At 44.1% G+C, this 18,148-nt stretch overlaps 1 protein-coding gene across 2 annotated transcripts in view; it reads right to left on the bottom strand.

Annotated features, from left to right (window-relative positions):
- Positions 1-16,905, bottom strand: part of ADRB2 (adrenoceptor beta 2) — a 131,213-nt gene extending 114,308 nt beyond the window's left edge. Inside the window, exon 1 of one of the 2 annotated variants that reach the window (XM_015451417.4) lies at positions 15,505-16,905. In XM_015451417.4, coding sequence (XP_015306903.2) covers positions 15,505-16,684 — 1,180 coding nt within the window. In that variant the 5' untranslated portion in view covers positions 16,685-16,905. Of the gene's footprint in view, positions 1-14,893 lie in introns of those variants that run through there. The other variant, XM_065546945.1, reaches the window with a different exon arrangement.
- Between the last annotated feature and the right edge of the window lie 1,243 nt (positions 16,906-18,148).

Raw genomic sequence — 18,148 nt, 5'->3', positions numbered from 1 at the left:
ACTAATAATGGTGGACCATTAGCATTGCTAGATATCTGCGTTTACCACCCAATTCAAAGGCACAGCTCACGCGACCCAGAAGAAACCGGAATCCAGCCCCTTATTTATTTATTTATTTTTTTTTGAGAAGAAGTCTCACTCTGTAGCCCAGGCTGAAGTGCGGTGGCACAATCTCAGCTTACTGCAAACTCCACCTCCCAAGTTCATGCCATTCTCCTGCCTCAGCCTCCCAAGTAGCTGGGACTACAGGCGCCCGCCACCTCGCCTGGCTAGTTTTTTGTATTTTTGTAGAGACGGGGTTTCACTGTGTTAGCCAGGATGGTCTCGATCTCCTGACCTCGTGATCTGCCCGTCTCGGCCGAACACCTTATTCTTCAATACACACGTGCTAGTTTCTGTTCTCAAGAATGTATTATCAAAAGCAGTGCTCTTTCTACACAGCAGAAAGGAACACCTTATTCTTCAATACACATGTGCTAGTTTCTGTTCTCAGGAATGTATTATCAAAAGCAAAGTTATCAAAAGTTATCAAAAGCAAAGTTAGACACTTTCCAGCTTATTTCTAGACAGCGGAAAGGAACACCTTATTCTTCAATACACATGTGCTAGTTTCTGTTCTCAGGAATGTATTATCAAAAGCAAAGTTATCAAAAGCAAAGTTAGACACTTTCCAGCTTATTACTTTGTCAGGGGCCTGAAATCTTGGCACATTAATTAGTGGATTTCTAAAAGAAGTCTTTCAACTTCTTTGGATGTTTGCTACTATGATGATGGTAACAATCACATTCATACATTAAATAAACATTTACTGAATGTCACTCTGTACTGGGACCTCTGGCAGGATCCTTTATGCCCTCTTAATCTCTTTTAATTCTCATAATATTATGATGCAGGTATCATTATTCCCCCTCTCCGCTCCCTTGTTTTATTCCAGAGGGAAATAAAGCTCAGAGAGGCTAAGACACTTATTCCAGGTAACAGATTCTGGAAGGAGCAAGGTTAGGATTTGATTCTCTGATGGATTCCATTATGCTGTATGCCTCAAATGCCTGGTGATCCTGTACTCTACCATGGGCACCATGTGGGGCAGTGCCACTAAGCTCTGCTGTGACCTCTAGGTTACCTCTGAAGTTTATGAGCCACTGCCAGAGGCTCAGGGTGGAGGATCCAAGATAGCTGGGCTAGGGTATAAAAAGGGCCCTGTCAGAACAAAGATGATTCATTTTTGAAGTCTAATCTCCTTGAGTTCTAGATGGGAAGGAAACATATTAAAGGTGGATGAAGGAGGGAGGTACTTAGACTGCAGAAGGGATATAGAATATGGGACATAGTTTTAAAGAAAGTTTGCTGGTGGAGGCCCTGTCCATGTTTTACATGAAGGTGCTTTTCACAGCAGACCCAGAGAACTTTCTACACAGCAAGAATTTCTTCCTGTGTCCTTGACAGCATTCTGTTTCTGCTTGAATGTCTCCAGGACCAGGGAGCTCATTATCTTTCAGATTATTCTAATTGTTAGAAAGTTCTAGTCTTCATATTGAGCCAAATCTGCCTCCCAGATATGTCTATGATTTAGGTCTAGATCTACCCTTTGGTTTACAAGGCCAAGTCCACTTCCTCCCTAACCAGCAACACTCTAGACATTTGAAGACACCTTTCATTTTTTATACCAGCGTTCCCCAAAGTGTGCTGAGCAGAGTAGTAAGTTTGCACGATGTTACTAGGTGTCCTCATAAAACAAACATACCAAAACAAACAGACAAAAATCCATAAATAGAACTCTGTGGGCAAGCCAGGTTAAATCAGGTCAACCAGGTATGCTTCCTGCAAAACTTTTTAGAACTTTTAGGATGCAACTGCCTAACATGAACTCCAAAAGGGAAATACTGGTTTTGCAATTTATTTTCCAAACTTTTGTCCTCTCAAACTTTTGACTTCAATTTTTGTTTTCCTCCTGCTGTACCTTTTACTGTTTTCCATATATACTATTGGGAACAATGCTCAGAAAATGCTTTCCTACATAAATCTAGGTTCTTACTATCATTGTTTCTAATCCAAAAAGCCAGGTTTCTCCAACTATTCATTTTGAGACTTAGAATTGAGGTTTTGTCACTGTCTTCTCTATAGTTCTTTATTAGGGCTGTCAGAATAAAATATAAGATGCCTAGTTACATTTAAATTTCAGATAAATAAATAATATTTTTTCTATAGGTATGTTTCATGCAATATTTGGGACATATTTATATGAAAAATATATTCACTACTTATCTGAAATTCAAATTTAACTGGGTGTTCTATATTTTTATTTGCTAAATCTGGCAACCTGAGAAGGGAGCTAAATGTATTTTTCCCTTGAAAAATGTGACCCTCAGAATTGGACATAATATTCTGGAAGTGGACCACAACGGAGACATTGAGAATCCTGAGAGCCACCTTCAACTCTACTTTTTCCTGAGGCATTTTTAAAGAGAAAATAATCATATTTTTATGCAATAATTAGAGACCAGTTCAAGGTTGACAGATATCAGATATCTTCCTGAATCTACTGGCAAAATCTAGAAGCCAATTTCCCATCCCTCACCCTGTTGGTAAGTATACTGGTTTTCCTGAATGTTAGGATTAGGGAAGAAGATCCACACATTCTTTATAATTCTGTTTTCATTGTCCATCTTCTCCATAAGACCATAAGAAATCAAAGGCAGGAATTAACCATGCTTATTTTGATGACTGCAATATCCCCAGTAGTTAGCATAGGTTGCGGCAGATGTAAGTGTTCAAAATGTGTAAATGAATGAATGAGTCACAACATTGCATGGAAAGCCAAGTAAAACAGACAAGCCGATACTCCGAGGAGAAGAGATTATCAACAGAATCTTTTCTTATGGTTGGTGTATGTCATTCACTCCAAGCTTTCCCAAATCCATTATATGCTGTTCACCTATGCTGAAGGCAATTCTTTTGGAAGATGTGTATGCAAAACAAGAACATTTAATTGCTATGACTAAAATAAAACATCTCAACCAAACACTAGTGGTTTTCAAGAAGTTGAGTAACTTCCCAGAGCCTGCAATTTTTACTGAGGCGTGGAACTTGGCCCTTAAAAAACTGGCTGGGCTGTTTCAAGTGGGTGTGGGATGGGGGCAAATCATATTGGGTCTTCCCACAGAAACACCCTGACCCAAAGAGAAATTAGGCAAAGTGAACAAAAACAGCCTCAGAAGAGCCTAAGCTGCCAGGAGAACAGGTATGGGAAGAGCACATGGTCCACAGCTTGGACTTGGTGATGGTGCATCTGGTGGCTGGCACAAGGACCGTGAAAGGCTCAGAGCTTTCGTTCTAAGCCACAGTTGATAGAGTCACTGTTGCTCACCAACCACGTGAGCTCACCGAAGCTTGGGGCTTGTCAACAGTGAAAGCATCCTGGGGCTATCCCTGGAGCAGGCAATTGCTTATCTGCAACTTGGCAGCTGTAGCTTCAGTGCTGGGGAGGGTTAACCCTGACTTTTATAAGATAAGAATGCACCAGAAAGTAGAGGAATACATTGAGAAGAGCCCAAGTCTTAGGAGGGTAGGAGAGTGTAGTAAAGCTTGTGTTATTTTCTGAGCCTGAACATGAAGAACTAAAATCAGGTTCTCACCCAGCCATGTATTATAATTGCTCCATGTCCTTCGGCAAGTCTTCTAACTTCAGTCTTTGTATCTGTGAAATGGGAACAACCATGCTGACCTCAGAGTTGTGAGGATTAAACAAGATGGCAAATACAAAAGCCCTTTACCAACTGCCCTCTGTAAATTCTGGGTCAATATGAGAAAATGTTATCACACAGTGTCCCCTTGAGTGTTATGATCTTCAGCAGTGTGATGGATCTGGTCCCTTGCTACCATAAAAGGGCAACCAACAAAGGGAAAAGAAGCATGTCTCCAACACAGCCTAAAGCAAAATGAAAAGAACTTCAACTTACATTATCAGATTCCTTTTAATTTTGGAAGGAAACATTTTCTAAGCCCACGTTGGAAAACAAAATCTCAGTGGGTAGAAATCTTTAGAATTGCTTGAGGCCAGGTGCAGTGGCTCACGTCTATAATCCCAACACTTTGGGAGGCGGAGGCAGGAGGATTGTTTGAGATCAGGAGTGGTGAGACCAGCCTGGGCAACATAGATAGACTGTGTCTCTACCAAAAATAAAAAATAAACTAAAACAAACAAACAAAAAACTAGCTGGGTATGATGGTGTGAGCTTGTGGTCACAGCTACTCAGGAGGCTGATATAGGAGGATTGCTTGAGCCCAGGAGCTTGGGGCTGCAGTGAGCTCTGATTGTGCCATTGCACTCCAGCCTGGGTAAGACAGTGAGTTGTCTATAAAAATAAATAAATGAATTAAAGAAAAAATCATTTGGGACCATATTTATGGCCTGTAAGGCTTTAGGTGAGCCTTTGCTTCTGCATGAATGTTTCTATTGATCTCCCTGGAGACTATCGCTGGCTCTGGTTCAAGCCCTTGCTGACTCTGCTAGTAAACAGGAGCAAAATGTATGTAAATATAGTTCTATTTCATTGGAGGGAAAATAATTCAGAATGTCGTGGCTCATAAATTACTTGCTGCTTCCTCTGCTGTGAGATGCTACACCCACTGAAGGGAAAATTGCTAATGTGTAAATATGTGTGTACATGTGTTTATCGTGCCAAGGCGATGAGGAAAACAGACAGATATCTTGCCTTGAATAAGCTTTCCTACCGGGCTTTGTCTGTGTCTTCCTCCAGTGTACCATTACCATTTCATGCAGTGGTTGCTTATGGGATGCACTACTTCTAGTCCCACCACAGTCCCCACCAGGACCTGAAGACCTCTATTTTTCCCCATGGTTACTTGTGTTTAGTTCTCCGTATTACCAGCTCTATGCAAAGAGTACTCCAGGCTTGGAGCTGGGCAAAGGCTTTGCTTACAACTCTGAGAGGGCACAAGGCAATCTTTATGTAACCCGGCCTGCCCATCCTCCCCTCCTTGCCTAGGCCAAGAATAGTCAATGATCATGTTCTGGAAGAAATTCCACCTTGTCCCTGGGTACTCTGAGCCAAGAGGAGGGGGAGCAGAGCTGGTGGCACATGCATGAGGCCAAGCAGCAAAGCCCAGGGAAGCTACAAAGTCAGAGTGTTGAGGCTGGATATATTATTTCCCTAGTCCCCCCACCACCCCACCCCCAAGACTGGCTTAGGCCTAATGATACTCCGTGAGGACGGTGTTCCTTGCCTCCCAATACATTGTGCATGTAAGTACAGAGAGGTGTATTCTGAGAGGCAGAGCTTGTGAGTGAATACTTATATGCATTTCTAAGAAAACACACAACTGGGCGCGGTGGCTCACACCTCTAATCCCAGCACTTTGGGAGGCCGAGGTAGGCGGATCACCTGAGGTCAGGAGTTCCAGACTAGCCTGAGCAACATGGTGAAACCCTGTCTCTACTAAAAATACAAAAAATTAGCCAGGCATGGTGGCACATGCCTGTAATCCCAGGTACTCAGGAGGCTGAGACAGGAGAATTGTTTGAACCTGGGAGGCGGAGGTTGCAGTGAGTAGAGATAGCTCCTCTGCACTCCAGCCTGGGCAACAAGAGTGAAACGCCATCTCAAAAAAAAAAAAAAAAAAAAAAAAGGAAAGAAAGAAAAAGAAAAAGAAAACACACACAAATGCACACATGGACCCATCTGTGTGCACTTATCTGTATAAGAATGCTTTTGTATCAGTAAGCATATCTTCAGAGATGTTCTCTCAAAATACTAATTTGAACTCTGTTGCAAATACATCAATAGCTTCTAAATGCTCTAAGGCTAAAGATCCAAATTCTTAATGCAGCAAAAAGGCTCTTCACAGAGTGACCCTGTCTGCCTCCCGCAGGCTCATCCTGCGTCCCAATATGCCCTTCCTGTCTCTGCACAGCAGCTACACTGACCTTTGCTTAACCTTTCTTACTCAGAGCTCTCCTTTCACCACAGGCCATTTGCATGTGCCATTTGCATGTGCTTTTCTCCCTAAGCACCATGTTCTTCCCTCTTCTGTTTTGCTAGGCATTAGATAGCCATTCTTCAGGTACTTGTTGATACTTTACTTCTTTGGGAGAACAGTTATTGACCGCCCAGAATTAGCTGGATTCCCTCAAAACATCCTATATTTTCTCCGTAGCACCTACCATAGTTGCCATTTTGTATCCATTTTTTAAATGTACCTCATCAGTTATATGCAGACTTAGTCAGGGCAAGGATCAACTGCTTTTGTTCACCCACTGATCTTTAGAACCAAACAGTTCCTGGCGTATGATGAGTACTCAACAGACATGAGTATTAGACCATTTTCATGCTGCTGATAAAGACATACCCAAGACTGGGTAATTTATAAAGAAAGAGGTTTAATGGACTCACAGTTCCAAGCAGCTGGGGAGGCTTCACAATCACGCAGAAGGCAAAAGGCATGTCTTATTTGGCGGCAGGCGAGAGAGAGTAAGAACCAAACCAAAGGGGTTTCCCCTTATAAAACCATCAGGTCTCATGAGACTTATTCACTACCACGAGAACAGTATGGGGCAAACTGCCCCCATGATTCAACTATATCCCACCGGGTCCCTCCCACAATACATGGGAATTATGGGAGCTATGATTAGAGATGAGATTTGGGTGGAGACACAGCCAAGCCTTATCGACATGTATTGAATGAAAGGTGTGTATACTTACATAGGGAGGGGGGTCAGCATATGAATCTGTGTGTACTGAGGTATCAGCATGACCATGATGACATGACATGGCATATTTGCTCATCTGGAGCACAGAGAGGTCTGCTTAGGGATCCCTATGCCAGTATACATCTAAGGAAGAGTGTTCTATCTAAGGACAACATACACTGAGTATGTCTGCATCCTACATTTATTTAAGCAATCATATGGAAGTGTACAAAAAACCTAGATTTGTACAAATTTCTATGTGAAAATGCATGTGTGTGCATTTGTGCTGATATGGGTATAGGCATCCATGTAAAAGTCTCTGTGTGTGTTTATTTGGGTGTGTGCATCTGTGGAAGTGTATATATCTATGTGTGAGTCATATTCTTCTTTGCAGCTGGGTGGGTCCCCTTTCAGATTTCTAAGAAGGAGGGTTTATGTGCATTAGGTGAACTGATCCAAAGGCACCTTAGTGTGATTTGACTTAACCCAAGGCAGGGTGTTGTGGAGGAAGGAGCACTGGACTAAGAACCTATCACTGGAGCAAAATTATTTTTTTCTTCCTGGGCTGCTACCTCCCCATTTACATGCAGAGGGGCAGGGTCTAGGTGACAGTGATGCTATCGGGAGGTTGGAGGTATCACGGGTTAAATGCCATGTCAATGACAAAACACCATTTCAATTAAGTTCCTAGTTGCTCAAGGCATTTCATTATCACCTTCCTCTTTTATGTTAATTTACAAATTGTTTTCGTCTTCTTTTTTAAATTTGGTAACACAGGAAAATTCGAATTCTGCTTATGTGACCAAACAGTTGTTTGTGTGCATGCATACAGCCACCCATGATCAGCTTTTACCTGCCTACTTTCTGTGCTATAGAGCAGAAAGGGAAGAAGACAGTGTGATGTCCAGGGCCCCAGATTGTGATCCTTGGACCACCTGCTTCACCATCCTCTGGGAAAGTTGTGGCAAATGCAGATTCCTGGCCCCCAACTACAATCCTATTAGCTCAGAATCCCAGAATGGGTGTCAGGAATGTGCATTTTCTCAGAAGTTTCCCCAAATCATTTCTGTGCTCTGTAAGGTTGGGGACCCACTGCCATAAAATAAAATAATATCAAGAAACTCATACCTAAGCTGACACGACTAACCCTTTCACAATTCTATAAAAAAAGATTTCTAAGTCTAGCACCACTCAGTCCTTCAGGTTGACCCTCTATTCTTTTGAATTGGGGGTTCTGGGTGAACGTTTGGATTTATAGACATTGTGGAAAATGAAACAAGAAACCTAGTTTGAATGTTTGTGAGCAACACCGTGAGCAGAACAGACTTATTTTTGCAATATATATCACAAGAACCATGAGGACCTCTCAGACAAACCAAACAAAATAAAACAGCAGCAGCAAAAACCCACCAACAGACCAGGAGGGTTGTCTGTGATATTTAGAAATATCTAAATGGATTTTTATAAAAAGAAAACTAGGCAGTAGTTTTAGAGATCGAATTGAAGAAATGAAGAAAAGTCCCCATACAAAGAGTTGTGGCTTTGGGACACAAGTCTTAGGTTGTAAAATCAGTATGGTGTGGTTGAAAAAAAAGCAAGAGTTCCCTAGAATTCCACTTTTGCTTTGTCATGGGTGTTGCTGTTATGATTTTGAAAGCGGTTTTCTTTTCCTGAATATACGAACACATTTAAAAACTCCTGTCTTCCCCTCACAGCACTGGAAAAAATAAAATAAAATAAACCAAGCCAGCAGAGAGCATGCTCCCTCGGGCCCTGTCCTACCTTGCCCAGTGACCCCAGCCACCTTGAGCCCAGGTTTTGCAGCCAGTGCACTAAGGAATAAGGAGTTACAGGCTCTGTCATGGCCTATCTCACCCTGATATTCTCTAATGAGAAACCTCAGATGCTGATACAGACCTTGTCAGAGACATGGGAAGAGCACCCGGTCTCCAGGTGTCAAGAGCTTCCTGGCCCGAAAGTAGTGATTTGACTCAGTGCAAACCCATGTGCTGTGACCAGGTGCCTCCTTCTGCCCTCCTATCTGGCGGGGCAAGCTCACTTAAACTGTGTCCGAATAATGGTGAAAGACAGAGATGCCGACTCTAAGTACGATCCTGTTTCCCAGTTTATACTGAATCACAACCTGCCTAGACAGTAGGGCTTGCTCCTTAGTCTCAAGGGGCATACATTAATCAGGCCCCTCTGAGAAGATTCCATGGAGAATTAGAACAAAATGCGTCCATGAAAAATACCCTCTCATAATCTTCTCCTTCCTTCTTTCTTACCTGATCCCCAACTGAGAAAAGACAGACGGCCTATTCTAGTGGCAAAACATACACATAGACTCTGGTTCAGAATACTAAGTTTCACTCCAGTGGGTTATGTGATCTTGGACAACTTAGTTTACCTCTGAAAGTCTTAGTTTTCCTATTTATAAAATGATGACAAATATAATAGCACTATTTCCCAGAGTCGATGTGAATACTAAATGAGAACATGCCCCAGAATTGCCAGCTACAATGCTTGGCTCATAAGAAACACTTCGTAGCTATTAGCAGTTGCTACTATCAAAAGAGGCTCTCTATGAGAATAGAAACCTACTGTTGCACTTTTCCAAACAGAAGTTATTGGTCACTATGTGACCTGAATAGACTTATTTTTATCCAAATCAACAGGCTGGGTAGGAGGCGTTCAACAATGTCAAAAGAACTCTGTCCTGGATGTTCAGTGGTTAGTTTCCTCTGCTCTGAAAGCAGATTAGAGCCCAGGTGCAGAAAGTGTGCTTTCAACAAGGCAAGTATAGAAACATCTTTTTCATCCACTAGCAAGGGGCAGGGGGAGGGATTCTCTCTGATTTATACAAAGTTTATATCTTTGTAGCCTTGTTTCTCAAAATGTGGTCCATGGGCAATCTGTGTTGGAAAAACCTGGAGGAACTTGCTAAAATGCAGATTCTTAGACCCCAACGCAGACTTTGTGATTCAGACTCTCCGGGAGTGGTGATTCTTTCGCACCTGAACACTCTATAAAATCAGGCCAATGGGCAAACAGGAATTATAACATCTGTATCACAGTACACACAAAAGTAAGTTCAAGGGAGCATTTGTAAAAGTATCAGCAGTGGATCCAAAACAGTATAAATAATATAATTCTATTTTCCTTTACAAATATATTTATGTACATTTGTATAGCTAGGCTTAGAACAAAGACTGGAAGCGTATATATCATCAAATTTATCGATGGTTATCTTCAGGTGGTGACATTAAGTGTGATTTATCTCATTTTATACTTTCATATACTTTTAAATGTCCTATAATAATTATCCATTATCCTTTTAAAAAGAAAAAATATGCTTTTAAAAATAAAAGCAGTGCAGTCAGATGTGCGGTACTGAAGACTTCCTAATATCTTACAGAATTTTAGAGAAAGAAGGAAACAGAGGACCCATATAAGCCAAAGTGTCTCTCTTTAGAGGTGATGAAACAGGTCTAGAGAAGGGAAGTAGCCTGTCTGAGGTTACCCAGACTCTTAGTGGCTGGGCTATGACAGACCCCAGGTCTCCACACTTTGAGGCTAGAAGCTTTGAAGTGTTCCAGTGCTAGCCAGGGACCTGCCTCCATTCCTTCCTGCCCTGTAAGGGTGACAAAAAGACCACAGGAAGTGCAATGATTCCGAGGGTGGAGAAGGATGTAATAGTCTTTGCAGAGAGGACTTTGCAGCTCTCATTATTCTCGATCTGGGAGTTAGTAGGTCATTTGCAAAAGGCATGGGAAGAGCAGCTGATGAAAAGGTCTAATAGTTTGGAAAACTGCTTAACCTTGTTACTCTATTTCTGGATTTCTCCCCATGGCCAAACGCTGTTGAGATCCTGATTTCCCCCGGAGGTTTCCCATTTAGGAATGCAGTGAAACCTCTGGAATCCAGAGGAATTGGGGAGAAGGCCAGCTGGAATTAGGGAACAGTTTGAATACACTTTAAGAACATTCAGGTCTGCTGTTTTCAATGACACAGGATCACAGATTTGGAAAGAGCCTAGCCCAGCCTCCCGCTCAGTGCAGGCCTTGTGCTTTATCCCGAACAGAGCTTCATCTGGGCTTCTCTTGAATGCTTCCACAGACAGGAGGTTCATGATCCTGATAGATTATTTATTTCACTCTTTTGAAAGTCTTCCTATACCTGAGCTGGAATCTGCCATTCTGTAAGGTTCTGCTTGCCTTCTTGTATTCATGCAGAACCGAGAAATCTGTTTTTTTTCCCCCCCAGATCATACTCAAAAGAAATTATCATGCACGAAATAGTACTTCACAGCATTCTCTTCTGCAGGCTGACAACCTTCAGAATATTCAACCATTGTTTATATGGCAAATGTCATCAACTCTAATTAGAAATATAAATGATTATCTCTAGCCTCTAAATTAACAACTGTATAAATTTACATTTAGAGTGGAGCAGAGCTTAGATACCACCTGTACTGGCCTCAAATTACAGATGAGCAAACGGAAGTCTGCTGAGGAAAACTGCCTCACCCAACTTCAGAGAGAGAGAGAGTGGGGGTGGGCGGGAGGTTGGAGGGGGGCTCTTTTCACCTCACCCTGCCTCCTATTATTCATAAAACACCAGAATTTCTCAAGTTCTTGAAAGTGCTTAGGAAGTTTGTTCTCTTAGGCATTTAGAAAAATCCCTCCTTCAAATTATATTTGCACTGTCAGTGAAGTACGGATTAGCACAGACTGAATTTAGTAGAGGTTATACTGTCAATGAAAAGTATCACTGAAAGCATATTAACTTTCCTTGCTCTCTGTTGTCAGAAAATCATCTCCTTTGCTCTAGAATGCTAGCTCAAGATGGACAACATACCTATATGGCTACCCAGACCTATCAAATTTCCATAAAATCCGGCCACCCACTCAATTTAGGAGACCTTTCCAACGCTGGGGCTGAGAAAGAGTTGCAGGATGTAGGGCAGCCTGTGTTTCTGCTTCACTCTGCTGTGTTCGTTTTAGAGTTTCACATCCTCTTTCCATTTTGGTCTGATTCTCTGATGAGAAGACAAAACAAAGACTCGGAGAAGCAAACTAGGCACTTCAGTGATCGGTTTTTTTGTCCCAGTCCCCAGAAACACTGCAGTAACATGCTTGGAAGGGAACATTCCTCCCTGCCTCAACCCACAGCAATCTCCCTCTTCTCTCAACAAAGTATTGCATTTCCAGTTCTTACACTTGTTCTGGCACAGATTCTAAGCTACCTCGTGCTGCTTCCTGTTTTGCCTGGGTGCTAGGCTCCATGGATCCTGGAATCACAGAGACCTGGGTTCTCGTCCTGACTCTGCAACTAGTTGGTGGTATGGCTTTGGAAAGTTACTGAAGCTTTCTGAGCCTCAGCTCCCTCGTTTGTTAGATGAGGACAATTATGCTACCTACATCATACAGTTGTGAAGAGGACATAATGCCTAACAGGTGTCTAATATAGTCACTAACATTTAGTAAGATTCCATAAAAGCTATCTGCTTAGTATCATTAATATCATGCTCCAAAAGGCAGAAACTGAAACCTATACTTTTCTCATGCTACACACAGTAGGTTCTCCAAAAATACTTTCTGATTGATTCTGGTTTAGGCTCCATTTGGCAGTAGGTTCACCATGAGAAACATTCCAAGAATCGTGCAAAGATAGTTCCTATTCTCAAGCTCCCTTTTCTCCAGATTCCTTATCCCATTAATTATTCAGTAGGGAGGCTCACCCTGTCCTGCCACCGTTCACATCTGTCAGCTTGCATCTTAGAAAAAAGTTCTCATTTGACAGACTCTGAGAACTTGCTGTCCAGGCAAAGAAAACTTTCCGATGATGAATACAACACAAATTTTAGGTAGCCAACTTGTCAGCAACAGAGAGACAAAGGGACACCAACAAAAGCCAACCCCTCAAAAGAAACAAAGCAACACACCAAAGAGGTAGAAAGTAAAGGATTAAGATATGGCTAGAATACTCTTGCTTATCAGGACCCTTAAAACTAATCAAAGTTCTTGTGCTTACAATATTCGTAAAGGAATGTGAATATGGTTAAACTCTCCTTTTAGCTGGGAATCTGAATTAATATTAATACCTGAATTTTTCACAGAAATTACATTAGACATTCCTTTAGGCAAAGGAGTATATATACAACACTGACATTTGGTTATAAAGGGCTAAGGAATCTCCCAGCTTCCCTAAATGCAGAAGATATCTTAGTGGACTCTTGCTGAGTTAAATGAGCAATTGTTTCTTTTGTTCCTATTGCAGATTATTTGTTTATGCTCCAAATTTTGTGTTAAGGACAAAAGAAAAATACCTTGGCCGAAATGAATGTGTTATGTTATAGCCCCAGTTGAGGGTGAGGAAAGAACTCAATGCTAATGTGGTGGAGAGAATGCAGCAGTTCCTGGAATAGCAGTTGGGTTCCCTGGCTTGAGTTCCCACTCTGACATCCTTGGCTGGTTACCTTGGGCAAGCCCTTCGCCTCACAGCGTTTCAGTCTCTTCAGATGTTAAATACTTTCTATGGGCTCTTCCATGTCTGAGATTTTATGAGGCTACCGGGAGTATGAAGATTAGCCAAAGAAGCTGCCCAAATCTCTGAGTGTGGGGACCAGAGCAGTAGAGAGAGAATGTGATAATAGGTATGCAAACCCTTGGAAAAAAGTGAAAGCACCGAATGACACACATTCCCCAATTTGCCACGGCATGTTCCAAAATCACAGGCGCCTAACATTCTCCTGAGAGCTCAGTGCTCACCCAAACGTCCCATCATTGAGCTGACAGGAAGCAGAGAAGGCCAATGCTTTTCTGGTTGGGGACCTTGGCTGGGATAGAAAGGAAGAGAGGAGTGGAGTCAGCTTCATGAGCCAGTGAAATGGCAATGAACCCTGTAGGCCGATCTGCCCTAGCCTGGCGTTGCCAAGGAGGACGATCCACTTCATCAAACCTGGGCCAAGCTCTGGCTCAGACACACAGGCAAAAATAGAAAGGGGCTGGGAGAAGAAATGTGTTTACTTTTGTGATTTCCCCTAACGTGCCTCTTGACAGTATTCTAATCTCTTCACAAGCAGGAGCCATGGGCCACAGGCCTCACCTCCATTGACAATTCATGTACAGACCTGAAGCCTTCTTAACACTTCAGGGTCACTATTTGGGCAGCTAGAAAGCAAGTTTAGGAGGCAGCATGATGGAATGGAAAGAGTGCTGATGAGGGTGTGTTACTGCCTAGGTGAACTGTGAAAATCCCTCTCCAAGGCTCGGCACAATCAAGTGCTTGCAGAAAGAATGTATATATCTGCTGAGATTTTTAGTTTCTACCAGTGACTCTCAATCAGGGGCTAATTCACACCTGAGGGGCTCTTTTGCAATATCTGGAAACATTTTTGCCTGTTATAAGCAGGGGATGCTCCTGGCATCTAATGAATAGAGGCCAGAGGTGCTAAACATCCAATGATGCAGCCCTCACAACAAAGAGTTATCTGGTCCAAAATGCTAACAGTGCCAAGACTCAGAACCTTGGTTTATACTGAACCGAGGAGAGTCAGTGGGAGAAGAAAACAGGGACCAAAGGAAAGAAGGAAAAGGGGTTAAAATTCTATTTCTAGGTCACGTGGTATCCATCAGTTATGTGTTCTCCAGTTTTTCTCCCCATGACCGATGCCTTTTTAATTTTCCCTCGGAATTACGGGGCCATGTTCGAGTAGCTTCCTCACAAGAACATCTTCCTTATCCCTAAAATGCCAAGCCCTGATGCAGTACAAAGAGCTCCACTATAACACATGGCCAAGACATAAATATAAACAGTTATGAAACAAGTAGAACTGGAAGGTGGGTGGTGGGGGCGCGTGGAGAGAAAAAAAACATATGCCCATAACTCCGCTTCTGTGAGTCAGTGTTTCTGAGGTAACAACACAGAACAATAACCATAGGGAGAGTTGAGCTATACTAAGAGCAGGCAGAACTGATTTGGGGCATGAGTGTCAGGAGAGATGCAGCTTTGCAGCAGCAGATTCAAAGGCAAATGAAAGGGTTAAGCAATCTGTGCATGTCATTCTTGTATCATTCTACATTAAGTCATGGGCAGTTATTACAAGTAGTTACCTGTGGTTTCCAGTCGGGGAGGCAATGGCACTCCAGACAAGGGGTTTTGGAGAAACAGGTGCAATGAAGGCATGGTCAAACAATTTATTTACTGTAAACTTTAGACTTTGCTCAGGAAAACAACTGAAGCTGCTCCTCAAATCCCTGCCTAAAATACCCCGTGTGAGCAAATAAGAGGAGCGGGGAAGAGTCCATGTTCACAGCTGAAAGGTCCGAGATATTCAAAATCCTCAAGTCCGAGGGTGTGGGAAGGAAAATCTCCTTCAGATACAAATTACCAGCAGCAATATATTACCCCTAATACTTGAATAGTGAGGTAGATACATGGAAAAGTCATGAAAACATAGCAGACTCAGGTCCTCTAGGACTAAAGCCCTTTAGACATAAACTTACAAATTCCATGCAAAGAGGAACTGAACTGTACAAATAACAAATAATCACCAAATAAGTTTTCTCTCTTTTTACAGCTTAAAAAAATAAAAAAGGCAGAAGGATGCCCCTCCTCCTGCATATCTCTATACAATTTTATTCTAAGTTTATTACCCTCAAGTTAAATAGTCTGTTTAGTGTTCTGTTGGGGGGGGGGGTGGTCTTAAAAAGTAGAAAAACTGCTTTACAGCAGTGAGTCATTTGTACTACAACTCCTCCCTTGTGAATCAATGTTATCGCTAGGCACAGTACCTTGATGGCCCACAAAGTCTTCCGTGCCTGGGAGGTCTTCACACAGCAGTTTATTTTCTTTCTCCTGTTCCAGGTGATATCCACTCTGCTCCCCTGTGTTGCCATTGCTGTTGCTGGAGTAGCCATTCCCACAGGCCTTCAAAGAAGACCTGCGCAGACACAGAAGCTCCTGGAAGGCAATCCTGAAATCTGGGCTCCGGCAGTAGATAAGGGGATTGAAACCAGAATTGACATAGCCCACCCAATTTAGGAGGATGTAAACTTCCTTAGGGATGAGGTTATCCTGGATCACATGCACAATGTTAACGATGAAGAAGGGCAGCCAGCAGAGGGTGAAAGTGCCCATGATGATGCCTAACGTCTTGAGGGCTTTGTGCTCCTTCAAGCAGAACTTGGAAGATCTGCGGAGTCCATGCCCTGTCCGCCCATCCTGCTCCACCTGGCTAAGGTTCTGGGCATGGAAGCGGCCCTCAGATTTGTCAATCTTCTGGAGCTGCCTTTTGGCCTCCTGAAAGACCCTGGAGTAGACGAAGACCATGATCACCAGGGGAACGTAGAAGGACACGATGGAGGAGGCAATGGCATAGGCTTGGTTCGTGAAGAAGTCACAGCAGGTCTCCTTGGCATAGCAGTTGATGGCTTCCTGGTGGGTGGCCCGGTACCAGTGCATCTGAATGGGCAAGAAGGAGGTAAGGCCTGACACGATCCACACCATCAGAATGATCACCCGGGCCTTATTCTTGGTCAGCAGGCTCTGATACTTGAAGGGTGAAGTAATGGCAAAGTAGCGATCCACTGCGATCACGCACAAGGTCTCAATGCTGGCTGTGACGCACAGCACATCAATGGAAGTCCAAAACTCGCACCAGAAGTTGCCAAAAGTCCACATTTTCATGAGAATATGGGCGGCCCCAAAGGGCACCACTGCCAAGCCCATGACTAAGTCAGCACAGGCCAGTGAAGTGATGAAGTAGTTGGTGACCGTCTGCAGACGCTCGAACTTGGCAATGGCTGTGATGACCAGCACATTGCCAAACACGATGGCCAGGACGATGAGAGACATGACGATGCCCATGCCCACCACCCACGCCTCGTCCCGTTCCTGCGTGACATCGTGGTCCGGCGCATGGCTTCCGTTGGGTGCCAGCAAGAAGGCGCTGCCGTTCCCGGGTTGCCCCATGGCGCGCAGTCTGGCAGGTGAGCGCACTGTCTGCAGGCGCCTCAGCGGGCGGACCCCCGGCGGGGCTCTGCGGGCCGCGAGCGGACTCCTGGAAGCCTCATTCAGCGGCCGTGGGGTGGGTGTGGTGGGGACACGTCTTGTACACTTAGCTTGTCGGGTGCCAGGGGCTCGCGGTGCCCGCCAGTTCCAGCCCGTGCTCTGGAGAAGCCGCCTCGGAGTGCGCTCTGCCCGTTATGTGCACAGGACTTTAGGGGAACTGCCCTCGCCGTGACGTAAGGGAACTTTCGGCCAATGGCACGCCGGCAGGCCCGAAGGGGCGAGGCACCCATCCCCTTTCCTCCCCTCCTCTCGCCCTCCCTCTGCTCGGGCTGGCCCGGGAGGGGCCCAGCTGCTCCCCGGCGGGCGGGCCACCACTCCTTCCCGGCTACCCTGGCTGGCCCCAGAGGGCTAAAGCTGGAGCTGGCGTGCTTACCAGCCAACCCAGCAGCTTTTGGCTCTTCTGTGGCCGCTACCTGCCTGCCCTGGGCGCCTGCGCGGCCTGAGGTCTCAGGGCAGAGGGCAGCACACACCGGCACTGCCCCACATTCGGAGAGAAACGAGAGTGCCCACCAAGGCACGCACATACAGGCACAAATACACCCCGGCAGACATGCTCAGACTTATACGGAACCACAGCTATAGACACTGAGACACACCCTCCCAGCTCACCGACATGCACACTCGCGCGCGCGCTCACACAGAAGCTGTCAGGCACAAAGTCACCCCTGTCCAACACAGAAACGCGGCCACAAACACAGAAGCACCCAGAAGCACAAAGGCATGGTGACACACACAGAAAGTAAACACACACGCTGGCTTGGAGGCATCCAGAGCGACACAGACACGGATGTCTCCATCTGGGTACTCACAAACTTCCCTCACCCAAGCACTGCTAATGCCCCCCTCCCAGCATACACCCGGTAACCCAGTATATTCACTTTCAAACATTTGGCAAGAGCACACAGGAGGTGACTTCAACAGCTGCCGATTTCCTCAGCACACTCGTTGTCAAGTACTTTGGGTGCCCTCCTTGGGAATTTGCAGGCATGAAGACAGTTTTACCCTTTGGATTTCACCTGGAGCAGGAGTATGCATGTATGTATTTCGGGACGGAGAGAGAAAGTTGTGTACTTTTGTTTTAATTTTTTTGTTGTTGTTTTGTTTTTAACTCTTGAGAGTGTGGCATCACTCCCTCATTATCTGTTGAACTGGAGATGCACTGAGAATTCAAACAATTTCTTCAGTAATCCCAATGCAACTAAAAAATTCCTTTCATCTGCTGGATAGTTTGTTAATCTTTCGGGTTGCACCATATGAAATTGCCACCATCTGGCGTCTGTGACTTACCAAAATGGCAAATTCATATGGTTCAGAGTCTTAAGAGTGTCTTAACATTAAGAACATTTGGAGCTATAGAAAGCAAAA

Source organism: Macaca fascicularis, chromosome 6 (assembly GCF_037993035.2).
Source record: "Macaca fascicularis isolate 582-1 chromosome 6, T2T-MFA8v1.1".
Lineage (NCBI taxonomy): Eukaryota > Metazoa > Chordata > Mammalia > Primates > Cercopithecidae > Macaca > Macaca fascicularis.
This window is presented reverse-complemented; position numbering and strand designations above follow the sequence as displayed.